This window comes from Epinephelus lanceolatus, chromosome 16, assembly GCF_041903045.1.
Source record: "Epinephelus lanceolatus isolate andai-2023 chromosome 16, ASM4190304v1, whole genome shotgun sequence".
Classification (NCBI taxonomy): Eukaryota; Metazoa; Chordata; class Actinopteri; order Perciformes; family Serranidae; genus Epinephelus; species Epinephelus lanceolatus.
Genome location: NC_135749.1, coordinates 20,080,817 through 20,103,292, shown reverse-complemented (window position 1 = coordinate 20,103,292; position 22,476 = coordinate 20,080,817). Strand labels below are relative to the sequence as shown.

The 22,476-nt window shown below is 42.1% G+C and overlaps 2 protein-coding genes across 3 annotated transcripts; both read left to right on the top strand.

Annotated features, from left to right (window-relative positions):
* Nucleotides 1-4,746: 4,746 nt before the first annotated feature.
* On the top strand, nucleotides 4,747-14,094 carry LOC117263942 (cathepsin K-like). 2 transcript variants are annotated; one of them, XM_078175529.1, is made up of 9 exons: nucleotides 4,766-4,903; nucleotides 5,049-5,095; nucleotides 7,617-7,737; nucleotides 7,839-7,961; nucleotides 11,482-11,634; nucleotides 11,718-11,942; nucleotides 12,875-13,040; nucleotides 13,638-13,743; nucleotides 13,848-14,094. In XM_078175529.1, the coding sequence occupies exons 3-9, from the start codon at nucleotides 7,618-7,620 to the stop codon at nucleotides 13,945-13,947; spliced, it is 993 nt and encodes a 330-aa protein (XP_078031655.1). In that variant the 5' UTR covers nucleotides 4,766-4,903; nucleotides 5,049-5,095; nucleotide 7,617; the 3' UTR covers nucleotides 13,948-14,094. The 2 variants fall into 2 exon arrangements, with proteins under 2 accessions (XP_033493577.1, XP_078031655.1); XM_033637686.2 differs by lacking the exon at nucleotides 5,049-5,095 and having other exon boundaries at nucleotides 4,747-4,903.
* Nucleotides 14,095-18,110: 4,016 nt separating this feature from the next.
* On the top strand, nucleotides 18,111-20,438 carry LOC117263943 (cathepsin S-like). Its single transcript, XM_033637687.2, has 7 exons — nucleotides 18,111-18,289; nucleotides 18,500-18,622; nucleotides 18,721-18,870; nucleotides 19,446-19,667; nucleotides 19,759-19,924; nucleotides 20,056-20,158; nucleotides 20,260-20,438. Exons 1-7 carry the CDS (start codon nucleotides 18,170-18,172, stop codon nucleotides 20,357-20,359), a joined length of 984 nt encoding a protein of 327 aa, XP_033493578.1. The 5' UTR covers nucleotides 18,111-18,169; the 3' UTR covers nucleotides 20,360-20,438.
* Nucleotides 20,439-22,476: the final 2,038 nt, after the last annotated feature.

Genomic DNA, 22,476 nt, shown 5'->3' with positions numbered 1-22,476 from the left:
TATTTCTACAGAAGCCCCAAACAGACAGACCAAACACTAGCCCCTTTTACACTGCCAGATTTTTCGCAAATGTTGGGTCGTTTCGCTGGCAAGCTGCGAGTGTTTAGACACACAGAGCCGGATTGGCAAGTTGATCCGAGGTGCCCAATTTTCCACCTCGTACGGTAGTCATATTGGCGGAACCCTTTTAGTTTAAAAAGACCGAGGCGGCCTTCCGCAACTGGAGGGGCTGTTGAAGACTTGTGGGAGGAGCTGTTGATGACGCTGCACGTGCGAGCCACTGGAGGTTGATAAACAGGAAACAGTTGATAGCAGGAATTAGCGAGCAGCTAGTAGCAAGAGGGAAACGCAAACCTGACAGACACTGTAAAGATGAGCAACTGGGGAGACAAGAAATTGCGTGCCATTAACCGCCAAATGACGGGAACGGTGAAGGACAGGCCGACTTATGAGAGAATGACCAGCCGTTTCTTCCCTCCCATGTCACTGTTTACGTCACACGCTGAGCTACACATTATGTTACTTGCTCACGCCCTCCATTGCCCTGAAAAAGGCACATTCTGTATGAACAAAAGTAGGTAGGCAGCATTTTGCCGCACTCCCCGATTTTGTTTTTATACTGCCAATGCTGAAAAAAGACTGATTGGGCTTTCCTGCAAATTTGCACAATTCCTGTTTTGAAAGGGCTACAGACTCTAGATTTGGTCATTCACTTTGTCACGTTGGCCACCATAGTTAGCAGCCCCTACGCCACCAACAGCATCAGAAAATGACTGACTTGTTAACACGAAACTGCTTTATTCAGCATGTTAACCAGCTGAAATCATGAAATCCATTTGTTCTGCGGATAATTTAGCTCCCACTAAAAACCTGCCAGACACATATCAAAGGAAAAGGTGAGCACAGATTAGCAGGTCCTGAAACCGCAGAAACACTGATTTTTAAAACTGCTTTATTCAGTGTTTCTATTCTTTATTCAGTGGTCTGTTTGTTTCAGAGAGGAGGATACCTCTGTGGATAATCTAGCTCCCAGTAAAAACCTCCTGAATAATGAACACTGAAGGAATTCTAACTAGGAGAAGCTTCAGCTGGTTGAAATCTGCAATCTTACACACCGTTCCTTTAACACTAGCCTAACAATATATTATTTTAGGAAGATCATAATTATTTTATATTTACCCACAATTGTATACTCATTAAAAGCAAGATCTCACATGTAATAGGAGTGCAGCCATTCACATAAAGAAGTTAATAAATAGATTTGCTTTACAGTATGTATTAACATATGTACACACAGACACCGCTGTACACAATATGGGGTGGAGGCTCACACTGAAGAAGGAGAGTTTGTTTTGTTTTTACACTAAAAACTTCACACCACAACCTCTCACACTAACAAGAACTTCTGAGCAGGAATTCACAATATAGCAACATGTAAGCCAAGAGAAAACCACCCTATCTTCCCATCCACAAAAAAACAGAAACTACACATGTAGAGCCTTGTTGTTGTTGTTGTTGTTGTGAAGATTCTTTTCCTTAGAAAGTTCAAACCAACTGCAGCTCTCATCACAAACTCTGTCTGTTAGACATTTGCATCATTAGCATCATTAGCTGTAAATGTGGACTGTGGTATCTTTGTTTTTCATTGTAGTCCATGTGTCAAACATAATTCAGTGTGTTGCTGAAGTGATTAATAACAAACTAGAATAAATTAGAGCCAGGTATGGTGATAGATGGTTAGAACAATCCCAGCTGGCACTGGATGTCATTATGGCATCATAAAGATGTTGGACTTTTACGCTGGACAGTTTAAATTTTGGTTGGAATGAAAATCAAGCTGATGTTGATTTAAATGTCTAATGACATTAGAGTTTCATGTTGTGTGGATGTTAAAACTATGACATTATGCAGACATATTTTTTTCTTACTTAATCTTTTTACTATATGATGATGAAAACTCTGTCTGTCTGTCTGTGTGTCTGTTCCACGTTTTTCTCCTCACTGACTTGGTCAATCCATGTGAAATTTGGCACAGTGGTAGAGGGTCATGGGAGGATGCGAATGAAGCAATATTACATCAATTGGCCACAGGGGGGCACTATAGCAACCAACTGAAATTGCAAACTTTGAATGGGCATATCTCATGCCCCGTATGTCGTAGAGACATGAAACTTTGCACAGAGATGCCTCTCCTCATGAGGAACACATTTTCCTCAGAACCCATAACTTCTGGTTATATAGATTTTCTGCCATTTTGAATTTTTTGAAAAATCGATCTCATCCTAGGAAGTTTGACCGATCTGCATGAAACTTGGTGAACATAATCTAGGGACCAATATCTAAAGTTCCCTCTTGGCAAAAGTTGGAAAACTTACTAAAACTGAGCTTCTATTGCGGAGGGTGTGGCTCATCACATAAAGGTGTATAACATATCAAGGGTTTCACCGATCACCACGCAACTTTGTAGGCATATGACATTATTGACCCGATCAAACAAAATGGGGGCGCTAGAGAGCTAATTTCTTATCTAGGCCTAACCACCATATCGATTTTTACTAAACTTGGTAGATATGTAGAACAGGCCGCCTCAAGGTGACTGGAGAAATTTAACTGTAATTGGCAACTGGGTGGCGCTGTAGCAACAGAAAAATGCTTAAAAATGGCTAAAATGCGACCGATCGCTGTGGCTCCCCCTGTGGCCCAATGTTGTTTTTTTTCCCTAATTTTTGGTATGACTAAGTCATGGTATGACATGCTGTACATAATCATGGAAACTGTCAGTGTGTCATTCTGTCTGTCAGTCATTCTGTCTGTCCCACATCTTTCTACTCACTGATGTGGTCAATCTATGTGAAACTGCACATAGGCATTGAGGACTGACATAGGTAGAAGGTGACAGAACTACTGATGGGTATAGACTAGTTTATTCCAATTTTCTATGAACATACAAGACAGAAACATAAGTTGTCATCTCAAGTTGCAGTTATGTGCAAAAAATAAAATAAAATAAATAAATTAAAGGATATTGGAGACTAGCAACAACCAAAACAAAGAGTCATGCTGAGAGAAAGAAAATAAAAAAGGAAATAAATAGAAAATAATAATAATAAAAAAAAACAAAAAACCTACATACAAACAAGCATACATGAAGCAAAACAAAATGGCACTACTATACTACTATAGTGCATCATAGTGCATTCAAACCTCAATCAGACAGTCCAGAGTTCATTGTTCCCCACCAGAAGCTGTTCACATAGTCTTATAATGGGTCCCAGGTTTTATATAATCTTTTAATTGAGCATCTCATTTTTTCCAGCTTGATGTTCTGCATCTCATCTTTGATCCACTGGCTGTGTGATGGTGGGAAAACATCCTACCATATAAGCAAAATTAAAACGTCTAGCTCATAGGGAAGACAAAGCAATAACCCTCTGTAGATGAGCAGGGAAACTGAGTACACCAAAAATATTAGAGCTGTATGCCTTGGAAGAGGTGTCAAAAAAGGATGACCAGAAAGGGGCAAGTTTTGGGCAAGACCAAAGCATGTGCCGTTTGCCCCTGTCACACACATCACTTACGTTTGAAAATATTCTTGCAAGCTTAGCTTTCGAGACGTGCAGCCAATGTTGCACTTTAAACTGTATTAATCTCCAGAGACCCGAACTTTTGTTTGGTACGCATTTTTAATTTCTCAGAGCAATTTGGGATCAGTAGGACCAGATAATTCTAAAAACCTAAACATCGTCAACAACAATAAAGTCCCAATGTCCTCAAACGAGACAGTAATAAAGTTACAACCTCTTTAGATGAGTACTTCCTGATTAACAGTGTCTTAGCTTGTTACTGTTGCTAAAATTGGTCAAATTTGTTGCCATATCAAACTACAAATATTATTAATCATAAATAAACAAGTTTCAATCATAAAATGTGATCAGATTTTGGACCTTGTCCACTTTTGTGTCGGGATCAGCTGCAGACTGACTTGGCAGAGATGGCTGCCATCTTGATTTTACATGGATTTGTGTATTGTGCTCTTACTACCACTAGATGGCACAAAAAAGTGTCCACGAACAAGGACAACAGGTCTAAATTAAGTAGAATGAAGTATAAGGTCAAGTCAACCCAAAATATGATGTACACATATGAGGACACAGGGTCTCAGAAGGTATATAGAGGAGGAGAGAACCCTACAAAGTGCCATGTCCCGCTCCTCGTCTGACAGTTGGACCCCTAGATCATTTTCCTATTGTTCTCTACTGTGGGATAAATGTTGTTATTTTAAGTCAAGATGACGTTGGCATGAGACGTTTGGAAGACATTCGATTTTGGTTACTTCACAACACATCTTAAAACCAACAAAATATTAACATCATCAGTCATGAGTACTGTAAGTTAGATTGATGTTGGCATTTAATGTTGTTCTGACATTGAATTTTGGCCACCCAGTGTCACAACCTAAATTCAACTAAGTATTGATGACTAACAATGTTGTTGGCAGCTGGAATGTGAAATCCAACAATATGGGGCACTGGTGGCTTAGTGGATAGAGCAGCAGCCTGAGTTTGAATAATTTCTCAATTTATCACAAAATTTTCCATCAACAGTTTTATTTTTCTCATTTTTTTTCTCCACAAGCAGTTTTATTTGTACGTATATCTATCATGTAACCTTTGTCACTTCCACCTCTGGTATTGGAGGGGTATTTTGGGCCCCTGCAGCTGGTTGTAAATTAGATTCACATGACGAGCCAGAGAGCAGACGCACGGAAAGACAGAGTGAAAAAAAACAACCCGCAGCATGTGGTTGAGGAAACTATACTTCCTCTTTTGAGAGTGATGGTCCGTTGAAAACGGGTACACTTTCTTGCCGGAACACAACAACCTGCTGATTTTTCTGCAACGAGGTAAACACAAACTAATTCTTCTTGTCTGTATTTGAATGTTAAGATTGTTTGGCTGATATTCTGAGTTGAGATCAAATGTTTGTCGAAGCAAATGGTTATAGGGTGTGTGTGTGTGTGTGTGTGTGTGTGTGTTGTGAATAAACAGGATAAAGTGGGTAGATCAGATCTGCTGAAGCTCAGACAGTGAAACAGGTTTGAACTTTAACATTTTCTGCTGCAAGTATTTACTTTGACAATGACGTTTTACAGGCCTCACTTTGCTCTCTCGGGAATTTGGGGGTTTTATTAACCTGGAAGAGTTTACATTCTACAACTGAAGAGCAACACTTGGTGGATATTTTATAGGCTAACTACAGTATTATTTTCAAGTATATATTTTATAAAATATATTTAAATGTGATCCAGTATTTCCCAATTAGACTTTTATTCTTTAAAATCACCATTTAGCCCATCATGTTAGTAAACAGGGCGGCACGGTGGTGTGGTGGTTAGCACTCTCGCCTCACAGCAAGAGGGTTGCTGGTTCGATCCCGGGCGTGGGAGCCCTTCTGTGCGGAGTTTGCATGTTCTCCCCGTGTCGGCGTGGGTTCTCTCTGGGCACTCTGGCTTCCTCCCACAGTCCAAAGACATGCAGATTGGGGACTAGGTTAATTGGAAACTCTAAATTGTCTGTAGGTGTGAATGTGAGCATGAATGGTTGTTTATCTCTATATGTCAGCCCTGTGATAGTCTGGCGACCTGTCCAGGGTGTACCCTGCCTCTCGCCCGATGTCAGCCGGGATAGGCTCCAGCCCCCCCGCGACCCTCAAGAGGATGAAGCGGTTAGAAGATGAATGAATGAATGAATGTTAGTAAACAAGGTTCACCAAAAATATAACAGTGAAACAAAAATACCAACCCAGTCCCCAGAATTATTGTTGGCATTATACTTTCTGCAAAGCACAGTTATGTGACATTTGTATGTTGAATATTTAGCAGATATGTTGTAACTTTACATTTTAATTTCATGTTGTAACAACAGTGTAGTTAATGTGAGGTTAGGTCTAGGTGTAACCAGTGGACTCTAGTGTAGATATAAAAAGGCCAGGACAGTGGGTATCTCAATTAAGCACAATGAAACAGAAAACATACCTGACAACAGGTAACAAAAATCCTCCGTCATACACAACATACAAGCTCAGCCCCGACACAAATTAAGCGACACCAGATTATGTTAGCATAAAATGAATCATAGCTTAACAGCGCTAACACATGGAATGTCTTATCTCTCCCATGGAGCACAGCAGCAAAAGGGGAGGCAAGGCAGGAGACACCCCTTTATAGGTGGGGTACCCCCAAAGGTGAACGTAGGGGGTAGAAAAAGTGGTTATCATTTGACTTTGTCACACATGTTACTGCTGTATAATTGACCCTGTTACATTGGCACAAAAAAAGACTTAGGAAAGGATCATGTAATGACTTAAAATATTTACTTTGGTGGCTACAAACATGACTTGAAATGCCCCGACGTGCCATTAAAAAACACCCGTCTCAAACAGCGGTCTGCTGCTGTCTGCGCTTGGCAGCCATCTTGCTTGGGTGTCACAACATCCACCATGTCCTCCTTAGTGATGGGCAAAGCAGTTATTTAGATGTTACTGAATCACTAGAATTAGTTCATTAAAAAGATTTGTTCAAAACATTCATTCACCGAATCGTTCAGTTCAGTCAGAGCCCTGACTGTGTACTGCGTAGTCCGACTCACTGAACTGATACATGGCCGAGCTGCTGCCGCGTCTGCCCTGCACTGGTGAGTCTCATTACTGGCCAGCCTAACGTTTTAAGTTTGTTTATCTGGAAACTATGTCTGTTAAGACAATGGGGAGGTGTGTGACTGTGTTCATGTGGCTTGACCCCTGGCTACATTAGCCGTTAGCTTGGAGAAAATGGTCCCTATGAAAGTGTATCGCTGAGAAGACATGATTTGAATCGGTCACTGAGTGATTCGTTCACGGAGTGATTCGTCACGCGGTAGGCAGTCCCTCCATGCACCCTGGCTGCCTCACGACTCGCAAGTGATTCATCGTTCGCACGGACCGAATCGGCAGTTCCACTCCCTGCCTGCACGCTAGCTGCTGAGCTCAACTGAACTGAGAAATGCATGAATCAGTTCCGGAAGTGATTCAGTTCAGCACATTTACTCAACAGATTCATTCTTTTGAGTGATTTGTTCGCCAATGACACAACACTAGTCCTCCTCCTCTTGATAAGAAACTCAACACATATACAGATATGTAATCTGAACTATGTCATATGTATAAAACGCACAAATGTATCATGTCCGTGCAGAAACATACCAACATTTTTTTGTGGTGACTGAGCTGGAAATGCAACGCAAAGTTCAGACTGTATTTTCTGTGTCTGGTTGAAAATTTTGGGGACTCACAACCTCAGTTTTTCAAGGCTATGGCCCTGATAGTGTGGTCCATAAAATGAAGTGAAATCCTGAAAAATGCCATAGTGTCCCAAAACTCAAGGCTGCATTGCTTATTTTGTCTGACAGTTAAAAAATCTTTAGATATTCAGTTTATTATTAGACAATGACTAAAAATAAAGTTGCTCTTTCTGATAATGAATTTAACTGATTAGTTGGCTAATTGTTTAAGTTATAGTAAGAATTACATACAGGTCATCTACTCATAAAATGTGACCTTTTTTATTTTGTTTTTCTCAGGATGCACCTTTTTTGCGCCGTGCTACTTTTGGCCTCTCTGGTCCTTGGACGCTCTTCGTCTGCCTTAAATAAAGTGTGGGACGAGTGGCAAATCAAACATGGCAAGGTTTATGATAACCAGGTAGGATTATGAAAACCTTTATGTCTCAATCTTCATCATAATACACACTCATTCACACACACATATATACCCTCAGGTAACTCAGTCTGTTTTTGTTTCAGACTGAGGTTGTATTCAGGAGGGCAGTGTGGGAGAAGAACATGCAGTTGGTGTTGAGACACAATCAGGAGGCCTCGGCAGGAAAACACAGCTTCACCATGGGGCTCAATCATCTGGCCGACATGGTGAGAATCACACTTTGCGTTTTCAGTCTATGCGATCCCAAACTAGACAGACATGTTTAAAATCTTAGTCTGGAGTATTTTATCAGTAACATGCGAATGTCCTCAATGCAAACAGACAAAACTGCACAAGGTTGCATCAAAGCAAGAATGTAGGTTGACAAATCCGAAGCAATAATTCCACTAATTACCAATAATATGTAGACAACTTATTGAAATACGTATTTGCTCGCATCATATTACAGATGACTGATAGTAATCCAGGATGTTTTTTCTGCTGTTGCTTGGCTGTGGGCTGCTGTGAGTGCGAACCTGGCTTTCTGTTTTTCCTACACACAGCCGCCTCTGCTGCGAGCAAACTAGTCTTTGCGTTACTCGCATCTGTCAGCATGTTTTTTGTAATTTTCATTTTCATTTGATTCTCTCTGCCCTGTTTATGCATTTTGCTTGATTTTGATTTCTTTGCTTTTTTCATGTATTTATTGTTAATTTGTTTCTTGTGTCTTCCTTCTTTCAATATTTCCTTCTTACTTACTTCTTTGTCTACAATGACCTGCATCATCCCTGAGCAGCGACGTGAATAACTGCCTTTATTTTGCTTATCTTTATGCTTTAAACATGAATACAGTCAACAGTTTGAGATTATTGGTTGTACAGTTTACTTATAGAGAACCTCATCAAGCGAACTGCTGCCAAACTGAGGCTGTCCTTCAAACTGCAGTACCAGAGTGGAGCGCTCACACATTGACCATGCTACTATGTAGGACAGACATGTATCAGAGAGATCCCTGATGGATACACACTGCATGACAAACATGTCAGCACTGAATACTCATTATATCACTGGCTCCTCTCCCTCCCAGGAGCTGTGCCGACATATGCGTGACATTATAACCTAAAGTGGATTCACACTCATTGACCTCTGAAGACGGATCTCGCTGACCAGCACTGCATTTAAACCTGCACCCTCTGTGGCTTAAATTAAACCGTAACCTATAGAGCAGCTCTAATCTTCCTTTATACAATCTGATTATTTTAATCTGGTATGGCTGGGCCAATCTGGACAATCAGTACTATTATAAAGCAGAGTGCATCTGGGAAGTTACATAAAAGGTAAACATACATGCATCGTAGTAATAATGTCTGGGATATAAATAGAATAACAGAACAAATGTGGAGTGAAGGTTCTGTTTTATTGTTGTGTGCCATTGTGGCAAATTCAGTCCGAGAAGAAAAATCTTATAGTATATATAAAAATAGTATATTAATTGTGCATTTTATATGAAAAACAGGTCCAGTGTTCAGGATTTAGAGGGATATATTGGTATAAATGGAATATAATATAACTAGTATGTTTTCTTTACTGTATAATCACCTGAAAATAAGAATCATTGTGTTTTCGTTTCCTTAGAATGAGCCGTTTATATCTACACAGGGAGCAGGTCCTCAGCTACAAAGTCCACCATGTAACCTCTTTGCGACAAGAACATTGAAAATATACTGATTTTTCACATGAAACTGCTTTACTTAGGCCATTCATCCATCCATCCATCCATTTTCATCCACTTATCCTGAGGTCACAGGGGCAGCAGGCCAAGCAAAGCACCCCAGACATCCCTCTCCCCAGCAACACTTTCTAGCTCCTCCTGGCGGACCCCAAGGCGTTCCCAGGCCAGATGAGATATGTAATCCCTCCAGCATGTTCTGGGTCTGCTGCGGGGCCTCCTACCAGTGGGACGTGCCCGAAACACCTCCAGCGGGAGGCGCCAAGGAGACATCCTGATCAGATGCCCGAACCACCTCAACTGACCCCTCTTGATGCGAAGGAGCAGTGGCTCTACTCCAGCTCCCTCCCTCCTCACCAGCCACCCCGAGAAGGAAACTCATTTCGGCCGCTTGTGTCCGCGATCTCATTCTTTCGGTCATTACCCAGGGCTCATGACCTTAGGTGAGGGTTGGGACGTAGATGGACCAGTAAATCGCCCATCCATCTCACACTCCATTCTACCCTCACTTGTGAACAAGACCCCAAGATACTTGAACTTGCACACATTTGCAGGTGCTGGCTGTGACAGTTCAACATGCAGAACTCGGTGCTTTCACAGGTTTTTAACATCTGGTTCATTTGTTCTGGAGAAGGGGAGACGTCTGTTGATAATTCAGCTCAAGGTGAAAACCCTCTGAACAGTGATCACTGAAGGAATCGTAACCGGGAGTTCACATTTGGCACATGGGAGAAATTTCAGCTGGTTGCAATGTGCCATCCCCACTGCTAGATGCTAATAAATCCTACACATTAACTACACAAATAAATACAGCAGTAAAAGCCAGCTTCTTCCAACTCTGCACCATTTCTGAAATCAAGCCATCTCTCTCCCTCAAAGACCTGTAGATAGTCACCCATGCTGTCATCTCCTCCTGTTTAGACTACTGTAACTCTGTGCACCGGTATTAGTCAGTCCTCTCTGTCCGGCCTCCAGCTGGTTTGGAACATTGCTGCCAGAATCCTCACAGGTACACGGAGGAGAGACCACATCACACCTGTTTAAGCCTCTCTCCACTGGCTGTCTGTATGTATGTTTCAGAACTGAGTTTAAGGTTCTCCTGTTTGTGTACAAAGCCCTTAATGGTCTGTCCCTGGGCGTAGGGAGTTAGGAGGTCTGTGATGTAGGATGGGGACAGACCATTAAGGGCTTTGTTTGTGTACAAAGCCCTTAATGGTCTGTCCCCATCCTACATCACAGACCTCCTAACTCCCTACGCCCAGGTCCCTCAGGTCAGCTGTCCCATGCTCCAGACTCAAGATCAGGGGTGATCGTGCCTTTTCTGTGTCTGCTGCATTTGAAGATATCATCAGAAGGCAGAGTTTTATTTTGACAATGCAGATGATAGGAAGCCTGATCAGTGAACCCTGTGTCAGTGTGATGTATTGACTCTCTGCAGGATTCTTGCAGTGATCCCAGAGGACAGTGTGTTATAGTTGCTTTGGAAATAAATATCAGGACAGGTAAAATGCTTGTTACTTTATTTATTTATTTTTTTAAAAAAAGGTTTTACAGAGGTGTTGATAAGTACAGCAAGTCAAATCCGACACCAACACAACAGGACCGTAGAGCAAAAAAGGAGAAGAAGTGAATGCTGGACCTGCTGTGGTGTTAAAATGAATAAATTAAAATCACACGGGAACTGTGGTCTAATTTGTTCTCTTTCTCCAAAAAAGAGAAGTTTAAACTTGATGCAGGGGAACTTGTGGTTTATTTTATGATTGCCTCCTTGCGTCACCAAGGCCGAGTGACGACATGTGCAAAAACATAAAAAAAACATCTTCCAAAAATGTGAAACTGAAACTATTTCTAAATGGGGCCGCAGTGTGGTGAGGGACTGGAAAGGTGGAGCACTGTATATGACCAGTTGTTTCTCAGAGTAGTTTCATTGCAAAAACCTTTGAGGGGAACTTTTAGAAGAGGAAGATAAATTTGCAGCACACTGACCTTAAACATACACATTTTTTTTTTCTATCAAGACAGCTGAGGAAATCAATGAGAGGATGAATGGCCTGAAGCTGGAGGAGCCTGTTAATTTCAGCAATGTCACTTTTAAGGAAGCGAGTGGTTTATCAATACCTCAGAGTGTGGACTGGAGGAAGAGCGGCCTGGTCAGCCCCGTCCAAAACCAGGTAAGCAATGATCAGCTATTTTCGAATGAGGACATAAGAAAAGATATAACTGGTGGCATTAAACATGATGTCTCTTTTAAAAGGGGTTGTGTGGGTCCTGCTGGGCCTTCAGCTCTTTGGGAGCTCTTGAGGGGCAGATGAAGAAGACAACAGGTGTCCTTGTTCCCCTGAGCCCACAGAACCTGGTGGACTGCAGCACCAGAGATGGAAATCATGGCTGCAACGGAGGATACATCTCTAAAGCCTTCAGCTACGTCATCCGCAACGGAGGCGTAGACTCAGAGAGCTTTTACCCCTACGAACACCAGGTCATCTTCTGCACCAGTGAAAACAGCAGTTATATTAAATTAATTGGCAGGGTTTTTATAGAAAGATTAACCTTACATACAAACATGCAACTACTAACATTTTGTTTTCTTCTTGTTTGTTTGTTGTCTTGCTGTCTGTATTTATTTCAGTTTTTGCAGTTAAGACGTTCAGTATTTTCAGAGTCTAACAGACAAATTTAAGACATCCCTGCCTTAGCCCTTCCATGTAGGCGCATGGAAGGGCAGGGAGGTTTGCTCTCTCTGCCTCAGGCTTTCCTCATTTGCATGTGGAAGGGCAGAGAGGTGTGCTCTCTCCACCTTATGCTTTCCACGTAGGCACGTGTGTTGTGTATTCAGGTACTACTCCACAACGCTAGGCGTCGCTGTAGACCAATAAATGCTGTGTTGACTATAGTCTGCCATGTTATGATACAAAGAAGAAGAAGGGTAAAGTCTGAGTGAAGTTCATGCCGGATTCTTGCTGCCTTATTTTCATTGCTAAATCTTCCTCTTGGTGATTAAATGAGCACACAACCGTGTGGAAGAGGCTTTCTGTGTAGGCCTGAGGAAAGGCAGAGGGGCCCCAAAACAGAGCCATGCAGCCAAATATAATACTGTAAATGGAAATAAAGTTTCTGTGAGCTGGAATAGTGTGTTGACAGATGCATCAAATACACATCAAAACAGACCTGTTTTTGCAGAAGTTACAGTGTATGAGAGCTTTAATTTGCAGATTAATATTTACACAGCATATATGTATTGTGAATGCAGTAATCATGTACATAATTTATTATATAACATTGTGATTTGATTTATATCCAACTATATAACACAATCAAGACAAATAAGTCCCATAAAACATGCATAATATTTCCCAGTTTGATTAAATACTAAAATACTAAAGATTTGGAATATCTCGTTTCTATTTGTAGAATGGGAAATGTCGGTATTCTGCCAAGGGAAAGGCCGGCTACTGCTCTAATTTCCACATCCTCCCACGAGGAGATGAGAAGATTCTGCAGGCCGCAGTAGCGTCAGTGGGGCCGGTCGCTGTGGCCGTGAACGCCATGCTGCAATCTTTCCATCTCTACAGAGGAGGTGAGGTTTCTGAATGTGAGGAGCTAATGCAGAAAGACATCTGGTTTTGGTTTGAGACACACTTGAGAAAACTACAGTTGAAGGGATAGTTGAGATTTTTTGAAGTGGGGTTGAATGAGGTACAGTAGATGTCAGTCTGCACACCTCCAGTTGTGAGAAGCAGGATAAAGTCCGACATTGAAGCTAAACTGCTGTGGATGGGTCAGCAACAAAACGTATTTTAGCCACCTGAAATAAAGTCACACCAAATAAATTAATACCAGTCTAAGTGTACACTACATTGAGAATATTTTCACGGTTTAACCTTGCCATGAAACAGCTAACATTACACTTATTTTACATCAGTAATTGCTGTGTTTCCAGTGGCTTTTTTAGGCACGACAAGCAGATGGTTTTACTGTGATATCACTGTGTTTCCTGCTAGGATTGTGCCCCCACAAACTGGTATTTTAAGTCAAAGCATGATCTTTTTCAAACCCTAACCAAGTGGTTTAAGTGCCTAAATCTAACCACAAGCTAACCGACGCCAAGTTTCAGTGTATCCACCGAGACAACATTTTTTCTTGTGAGTGGCTTGTAACATTATGCATCTTTTAGGTTTATACAACGCACCAGGCTGTAACCCAAAGTTCATAAATCACGCTGTCCTAGTTGTTGGCTATGGCACAGACGGAGGACAAGACTTCTGGCTGGTGAAAAACAGGTGAATTTGTCTCTTCCTGCAGGACTTAAAATGTTTTCCCCACATATGAAAATAAATGTATGACAAATATTACATATTAAATGTGAATGCTTTTGTGATTCCAGTTGGGGAACTGCGTGGGGAGAAGAAGGCTTCATTCGAATTGCCAGAAACAAGAATAACCTCTGCGGCATTGCCAGTTTTGCAGTCTACCCTTCATTGTGAAAATGTGATGCGTCACTTGAATCATCTCATTAGAATTAGGTTATTTATTCAGCATCAGAGAGCATATGTTTGTTTTCATTTTTAGTGACGAAACTGTGAAAAAAAGTTAAAAATACTGCCAAAAAATAAAGTGTTTAAAAAGCTAAATTGCTGTATCTGCTGTGGTAGCCTCGCTCATCAGTGTTGTGTTGTTTTTTTTTAAATGAATGCTTGTAGTTTCACATACTACAATATAAGCTCTAATCTTTATGTTGTTATCAAATGTTATCAATTTGATATTTATTTAAATGTGGATATTTAAATGTTGGCTTTGTTTTCAGTGTGATACAGGTACCTTTAAGGCTTTAAAGGGCCAGTGTGTAAAATGGGTTGAAAATAGTGACATCAGTGGTCAAATTCTAGATTGCAGGGCTCACTCACTCACCCTTCCCGTCAGGTAAATGACAGTGGCCTCATAGGGACAAAAAGCCTTGCACAGACACAAGTTTTTCAGGAGTAGGTCTATCTAGCGATGAGGTGAATATTTATTTAGAAATCTAAACCATGTTACGATATTGTTAGGAATCCCTCACCAGCAGGAGACCAGAGTAGCGTTCGGGAAAAAGGCCAGTTTATTTGAGCACTCCAAAAACTCCGGTAACACTCCAGGGTGTAAAAGACTCCGTATCCGTATTGAACGTTGAGCATAAATGGGCCTTAATACTGCAACATCTACATTGCAACAGAAGATGTTTAAAGATGGTGGGGATGGCGCAATCTGGAAATACGGAACCGGAAATGCGTTGCTACCAAGCAAACCAATCACAGCCCTCTCGGTCTGTGCTGGGTCTGCGTCGCCTCGACGTGTAGTTACATTTTTGGGGAGGTGCACGTCAGGCTACGCCGGGGGCTATGGCAAGCCTTCTGCATAGCCACGTACCCTACGACATAGCGACGTCGTTGATTTAATGCAGGACCATAAATCAGGCTTTACAGTACCCAGCGGGGCAGCCCTCCCCTCTCTGCTCCACCAATCTCCAGCCCGCACACTGACTGACAGCGTAGCCTGTAAACAGAGCTCAGTTGTTTATTTAGCCTAGCAGTATCTCCGGACTATAGTAGCTGCAATGGACGACTTTGAACTCGATTTTGAAGAGTTTCTTGTAGCGGACACAGACCCAGAGCCATACCTGTTTGAGCCGAAGCATACAGATGAGGAACTCCATGTGTTGGATGCTGAGCGGGCGAGAAGAGAGGCTGAATCCTCCGCTCCCATTTTGCTGCACAGAATGGGATTCGGTGCTACTGCTGCCATCGCTGGGGAGATATATCATCAGGAGGAAAAGCACCGCAGAGAGTGCATCACAAGGAGTGAAGCTGCGTCTTCTTTTCCTCGCAGATGACGGTTCGGGTTCATTCTCTCCTGTTGCGTGGTAAGTGTGGTCCATTCACAAACTTTATAACTAAAAACACTTTTCACTACTCTCCACTGACGAACTACTAACACTCTCTGCTGTTTCCTCCTCCTTCTTCCTTCCTTCCGCTGTCTTCGTTGGTTTATTTATACACGCAAAATGCGTTCTCTGGCTGGCTGGATTGTCCGCTTGGTCTGCCGTACATACATGGCTGCGCAAGATGGCGACCTCTCTAAAGCAAGGCCCTTGCTATATATATATATATATATATATATGTAAAAGCATAATTATAAGGCTACGAAAACCAAACGAATTTTATTTTATAGCCGAAATCAGTTGAAAGCTTGGTGGCGGTGACGTCAAGAGTCATGCGACCGTGGAGTAGTCATGTAGTCCGTTAAAGCCTAACATTAGCTTTTTACTTCTGCCGATCGCATTTAAGCTTCAAATGCGGTATGAAAGGTGTTCATATGTGAAGATTATCTCACTGAACAAAACCTGTAAGTATCATAAACTTGTGTTAGCCATAGATCTTATTTTCTGACATAATCCAAAAGGCAATGCAAAAATCACATTCACTTTCTCTTCCGGGAACCATCGCAATGCTAAACTTTCAGGTTTTGACGTCAGCCCTGGCACACTCTATATCAGTCTATTTTAAGTATCAGGGGGGATTTGGTCATTTTAGCACAGGGCTACCCAGAGCTTTATGATCTGTGCCACAGACGACATTTTAGGCCTAATACTCACTTGAGAAACAACACAACAGAAGATCAGCTCTGAAATTGGGATTTCTGGTAAATAGGTGACAATGCTGATGTGCTCGCTTAGCAACGTCAGGTACAACCTGCCTCTGTGTCCTTGAAAGTAGGCACAGAGTAGCACCTAGCGCCCAACCTCACATTTCCTGGCAGTAAAAGACACAGCATGTGTCCCAGCCCTATGGCAGAGTAGGGCAGGTCATGCTTTTACAAACTCAGGAAAAACTTGCAGAGTGCTAAACTATAATGGGTTCATTACTGCCACCCTGAGGCCGTAGGAGGTAAAATACCCACTGGTGATTGACAGATCATGAGAGCAGTAGTTGTAGCCATGTGGGTGTCCACAGAGCATGGTTGTCATCAAAATCCAGCACTTGGGCAGTGACTTGCGGTGTCAGAAACCAACGAAAAAAAGGTGTCCTTTACTGTCAGCATGATACGCTGCTGATTGCTGTTATAGTTTATATCAGCACCCGGCAGCATCAGGGGGAAATGTGGCGGGACAAGGACGAGAGTTGAGGTGGCGAAAGTCCAAGTGGGGCAGGCGGAAGGGGTGGTGGATGGGTCCAACAAACACAGACTTTTCAGATTCTAAAGCCAAACCCTATTTTTTCCTAAAACTAACCACTTCGTTTTGTTGCCTAAACCCAACCATGTGTGTTTGTTGTTGAGGGGAAAAAATATGTGTTTATTTTGAAAGAGACTGTATGTAATGCTAAATTTACAGTGAAAATGAAAGTGTATCTTGAAAGAAAAGAACTTGACACAGTGTCCCAGAACATCAACAACCAACGCACCCAGGGTACCTTACATGTCATATGTGGACATGAAAAGTAGATGACCAAACATCAATATGTGAGGTCGGAGTGAGAATGTGTTGACCCACAAGGGGCAGCGATGAACTCGTACCATACTCAGAATGAACATGGACAAAGAACACAAAGCCGGGATACATGCTTTCTTTAAGTATTTTCAATCAATATTTTTCAGTATTGCGAACGAAACATTTTTAAAGATGATGCCTACAGGGCTGCCAAGTTTCACACAATGACAGTAAGACTCAAACAACTGACACTTTTCATATGCTGTGACACCACATAACCATTTTCTCACATGGTGAAAAACAAATTTAGAACTGATGAGGTCACAGGGCTATTTTATATGAATATTTTAATGATTTTTTTTTCCAAGAACTCTGAAAACTTGGCAGCCCTGTGACTGGCTCAGCACCAAACTTCAGACAGGCACAGTTAGCAACCTGGCTGGTGACAACTGTGGAGCATTTGGCATCTAAAGAGTGAGACATTTCCCTCAGGAGTTGGTAGAGACCAAAAACAGAGCTTAAAGAGAGTGAATGTTGGACTTACATTCACTGGGTGACCAGAAAGATGACTCCAGATGAATGATAATGTTGCTCCATATCTGCTGGATGTGTCCAGTAAATTTAAACTTCAATAGTGATATGTCAGGGTTGTGTTCACAGTATGTTTCTGTTGCCCTCAAATGGCCAAGTCAGTTATTGCAGGTTACATTTTTACAGCTGGGCAGTGAACATAGTGATAGATAAAGACTGTGATCTGCTCAAGTTGGTCATATTTTGCATCTCTGCCATCCAGTGAGTATGACTAACATTACTTTTCACTGCTCACTTTGATTTCTGATTTTTTTTCTTTTGAATAAGACATGCCACCTGGTGAAGTATAGCTCCTCTACAAATTTGTCAAATTGTATAAACTGTGAACATTTATTGGAAATACCCTATATGTAAGTTCTAACCATGGATTTCTTCATTTAGCCTATACACATTTGACTAAACATAAAAAATACTCTCTCTGTGTCTTCACTGACTTCCTGCAAAGGTTTTTAACACACACCAAAACATGGGTTTAGTCAGGTTTTATCTCCACTGCTTCTAAACGTTGATTGAAACCAGCTGGTGGTGTTTCACTGAGAGCTGCTGCAGCTGTCCAATCAAAGCCAACCAGGCCTTTCAGCTGATGTAGGCCTCTATAAAAACATTTGTTTTCACTGTTTCAGCGAGAAGTTCTTCCTTTTCTAGATTCAGAGATGTTTCGGAGCCTGCTCCTCACCGTTGTGTGTGGCTTTGCAATGGCCGTTATCAATTCTGAACTGGATCGACACTGGTCACTATGGAAGAAGATACACAATAAAGTCTATTCTCACCAGGTAAAAAGTCAAGTCTTAATTCAGTCACTAGTCTAAACCTATTTGTTTGTTTTGAATGGTGTCACACTGTGTTAATGTGTCAAGTGTTTGTGCATTTTAGCTGTGAAATTTAGCCACTCTCTTGCATGCAGAACACCTTCAGTCTTCAACTCTTGGCAGCTGTTAAGTGTCGATAAAGTAATTTATGTATCATGTGGTTTGTGTTTCCAGATTGAGGAGTTGGGTCGCAGGCGGATATGGGAAGAAAACTTAGAAATGATTAATGTTCATAACCTGGAAGTCTCCCTGGGCTTACACACCTATGAGCTGGCAATGAACCACCTGGGAGACCTGGTTAGTTGAGTTTTTTTTTTTTCTTTTAATTATGCCACTTGTGTAGCTTTAAAGTCCTGCCAACAAACAAATGCATGTGCTCTTCTTTCTTCTTGTAGACCATTGAGGAGATCACTAGCACGCTGACAGGCACCTTCGTGCCCTCTGACCTGGTGAGGGGTCCATCAGACTTTGACGGGGCCAACTCCTCTTTACCAGCATCACTGGACTGGAGGGATGAAGGCCTGGTAACCAACGTCAAAATGCAGGTGAGCAATACCCTAATGTATCAGTACACATTAAAGGAGCAGTGTGTAAGACTTGGGGGGGACTTAGTGGTATCTAGTGAGGATTACAGATCGCAATCAGCTAAAACTTCTCCCAGGTAGAGTTCCTTCAGCGTTCATTGTTCTGGAGTTTTGTACTGTGAGTGGAATTATCCAGAGGTCTCATCCCCTCTCCAAAACAGATGTGATTTAACCCAATAAAAACACTAACTAAAGCAGTGACATCAGAAAATATTTTTCTCCAGCGCTCATTGCAGATGAGAGGCAACTATGGATAGCTGACACAAAAGCATGCCTGGCCCCATCTAGAGCCAGTGTGTTTGGTTCATCCATTCTGGGCTACTATAGAAACATGGCGATCTCTGAAGCAGAGGACCCAGTCCCCATGTAGATTAAAAGCTCAGTCTAAGGTAATGGAGACACAGTGATTTTCAGGTGATTATACACTAAAGAGAAAATTGTATTCCCCTAAATCCTACACACTGGACCTTTTCAACATGGAGCATTAGGACTTTGAAAAAGAGGCAGTCTACATGTGCAACATTCCTGTCCTCTAGGGTGCTTGTGGCTCTTGTTGGGCCTTTAGTGCAGTCGGAGCTCTGGAAGGGCAGCTCAAGAAGTCTACAGGCGTCCTGATGTCCCTCAGTCCTCAGAACCTGGTGGATTGCTCCGTAAAATACGGCAACCACGGGTGCAATGGTGGCTTCATGGCAAACGCCTTCCAGTATGTCAAAAACCAAGGCATAGCTACTGATGACGCCTACCCTTACGTCGGCAGGGTGAGCTGCCAGGATAATGCGCGTGTTAAATATCAGGTGTACTGTGGTTGAACCTTGACTATATCTACCCTGCACAATGCTTTGTTTTCAGCGTGGTCAGTGCAAATATAACCCACAGTTGCGAGCTGCGAACTGCTCAGGCTATGGCTTCTTACCAGAGGGGGATGAGTTTGCATTAATGGCAGCTGTAGCCAGAATCGGACCTATCTCAGTAGCAATTGATGCCTCCAGGCCCAAGTTTGTCTTCTACCGTCATGGTGAGTCGTGGCTTTATACTGTCTTTAAAAATAAAACCAGTTTAATCTTAGTTGGGTGTAAGGAAGTGAGTTGCTAACCTCTTTGGAGCTACATCTGTTTTTTCTTTCTACATGTGTTTGTGGCCCCACAGGTGTGTACAGGGACCACACATGCACCAACAACGTGAACCATGGAGTGCTGGCTGTGGGCTACGGCACTGAGAGAGGACGTGACTACTGGCTGGTCAAAAACAGGTTGGTGTGAGAACTTATGTTGAATGTTAACTTTGGATTATAGGAATGATGGTATATTAAGTTCCATGAGTTTCATGTTGCTCTAAATATTTCAATTGTAGTTGGGGTGTAAATTACGGAGATGAAGGCTACATCAAGATGGCTCGGAACAGACGCAACCAGTGTGGCATCGCTCTCTACGCTTGTTTCCCCATCATGTGAACAGCAAATGTTCAAAGTTTGGGATGTGCATTTCTTGGCAGTAGTTGAGGCATTTTTAAATAAACCGTTTGATCCTTAACTTGTGGATTTCTTTAATGACTGCAGCTGCTAAATCAATGATTGTCAATCCTGAGTACTGGAAACTTGTGATGAGCAACAGCAGCAAAACTCCTGGCATCCCCAGCTGCATGCTTGACTCCACTTATTTATTTATTTATTTATTTATATATGACTGAATGAATGCAAGTGACACATCTGGAATATAAGTAAAGGAAGTCAGCCAGTTCTTCATTCTTCACTTAAAGATTTGTTTTACTTTTTCTCTAGCTACTGTGTTCACTTACTTGCAATACCCTTGATGCCCATACAAGGTGGCTGGTGCAGGCAGCCTTCACAGACCCCTGCAATACCAGTATCAACCACTTGGATCTGTTAAAGGGATAGTGCACCCAAAAATGAAAATTCAGCCATTATCTACTCACCCATATGCCAATGGAGGCTCAGGTGAAGTTTAGAGTCCTCGCAACACTTGCAGAGATCCAAGGGGAGAGGGGGTAGCAACACAACTCCACCTAATGGAGGCTGACGGTGCCCCAGATTCAAACGTCCAAAAACACATAATTGAAACCACAAAATCTCCATACTGCTCGTCCGTAGTGATCCAAGTGTCCTGAAGCCCCGACATAAAGTTGTTTGGAAAAACATCATTTGAACTGTTTTTAGCCTCACTGTAGCCTGTAGCTCTGACTGCCTCTCTGTGCACCACGCTCACGAGACCAGCGAAAGCACGAACGCAGTGCCCATGTCTCAGTCTCACACAAGCGCGCACACATGAACGTGGTGCACAGATAGGCAGTTGGAGCTGCAGGCTACAATGAAAAAAGAGTTCAAATGACATTTTTCCAAACAACTTTTTACGTCGGGGCTTCAGGACACTTGGATCACTACAGACGAGCAGTATGGAGATACTTTGTGGATTCAGTTATGTGTTTTTGGACGTTTGAATCTGGGGCGCTGTCAGCCTCCATTAGATGGAGTTGTGTTGCTACCCCCTCTCCCCTGGGATCACCGCAAGTGTTGTGAGGACTCTAAAACTTCACCTGAGCCTCCTTCGGCATATGGGTGAGTAGATAATGGCTGAATTTTCATTTTTGGGTGCACTATCCCTTTAAGAAACTGCGTTAGATAAGTGGTTCCCAATACTTTCTGCTTGTGATTCCTTAGTTTAAAGCAAGGGCAAACCTTCATCACAGCTTCCAGTGGAAGTGATGGGGACAAAGTCCAGAGGTGTATTAAAGGTTTATATCGTGTTGAGGCTGTAGCAATTTCGGTTAATGTGCACATCTCTCCCAAAGTTAGTTTTCTTAGCACAAAATTTGTTTCCTTGACAGGCTTTTCATGCCAAGCAGCAGGAGTGACTAACACAGATGTACTAATAAAAACTGATCAGGGTAGATACCCGCTGAGTTTGACAAATAGTTAAAGCCCCATGTTAGCATCTGAACATTTTAATGTATTTCTGCACAGAATGAGGACAGTGGATTTTGTTTCCCAACACTTTCACTGGAAGCAGAGAAGGAGGGATCTTTAGTCAGTATGAACAGGAGGAATGATTACAGCTAGCTAAAACTTTTTCAATGTCCACATGGGCATGTGATTATTGTTTGAAACCGTCCTTTAAATTATACAGTGAGTATAAAGCAAACACTTTTGGGTGGTATAAATTTTGCTTTTCCTTTCTTTAACGCCACCTGCACCTACAAAGGTGCACTGCCAGCATGGCAATCCAAACAGTTTAAGCTTTACACCTTTGGACAGAACCACTGAAGTGTCCTTGAATTAAACACTGTTTACGAACATAACATATTCAGGGTTTTTCTTCCCCATATTTCAAAAAAGACCATGTTCCTACTGAGCTGTTTACATGGCATCCCTCTTTTATGCTTTCCACCAACTTTTAGAAAAGTTCTGCGCTGCATACCCAAAAATGTGTTGATATCCCAGTCGTTCATATCCCACGCCTTAATCGGAAAATGCTTCACTTAGAAAAGGGACTAACTCGGAAAATCCAAATCAGATATGCTGTTTACATGATCCCTATCAAATTCAGAATTTTG

What these genes read in the sequence shown, in the direction of transcription:
- LOC117263943 (XM_033637687.2), top strand. Translation starts at nt 18,170, where the DNA reads ATGTTTCGGAGCCTGCTCCTCACCGTTGTGTGTGGCTTTGCAATGGCC. An exon ending in TGAACCACCTGGGAGACCTG is followed by an intron (nt 18,623 to 18,720) that starts GTTAGTTGAGTT and finishes TTCTTCTTGTAG; the next exon opens with ACCATTGAGGAGATCACTAG. An exon ending in TACTGGCTGGTCAAAAACAG is followed by an intron (nt 20,159 to 20,259) that starts GTTGGTGTGAGA and finishes TTTCAATTGTAG; the next exon opens with TTGGGGTGTAAATTACGGAG.
- LOC117263942 (XM_033637686.2), top strand. Translation starts at nt 7,618, where the DNA reads ATGCACCTTTTTTGCGCCGTGCTACTTTTGGCCTCTCTGGTCCTTGGA. An exon ending in TCAATCATCTGGCCGACATG is followed by an intron (nt 7,962 to 11,481) that starts GTGAGAATCACA and finishes TTTTCTATCAAG; the next exon opens with ACAGCTGAGGAAATCAATGA. An exon ending in TTTACCCCTACGAACACCAG is followed by an intron (nt 11,943 to 12,874) that starts GTCATCTTCTGC and finishes TTCTATTTGTAG; the next exon opens with AATGGGAAATGTCGGTATTC.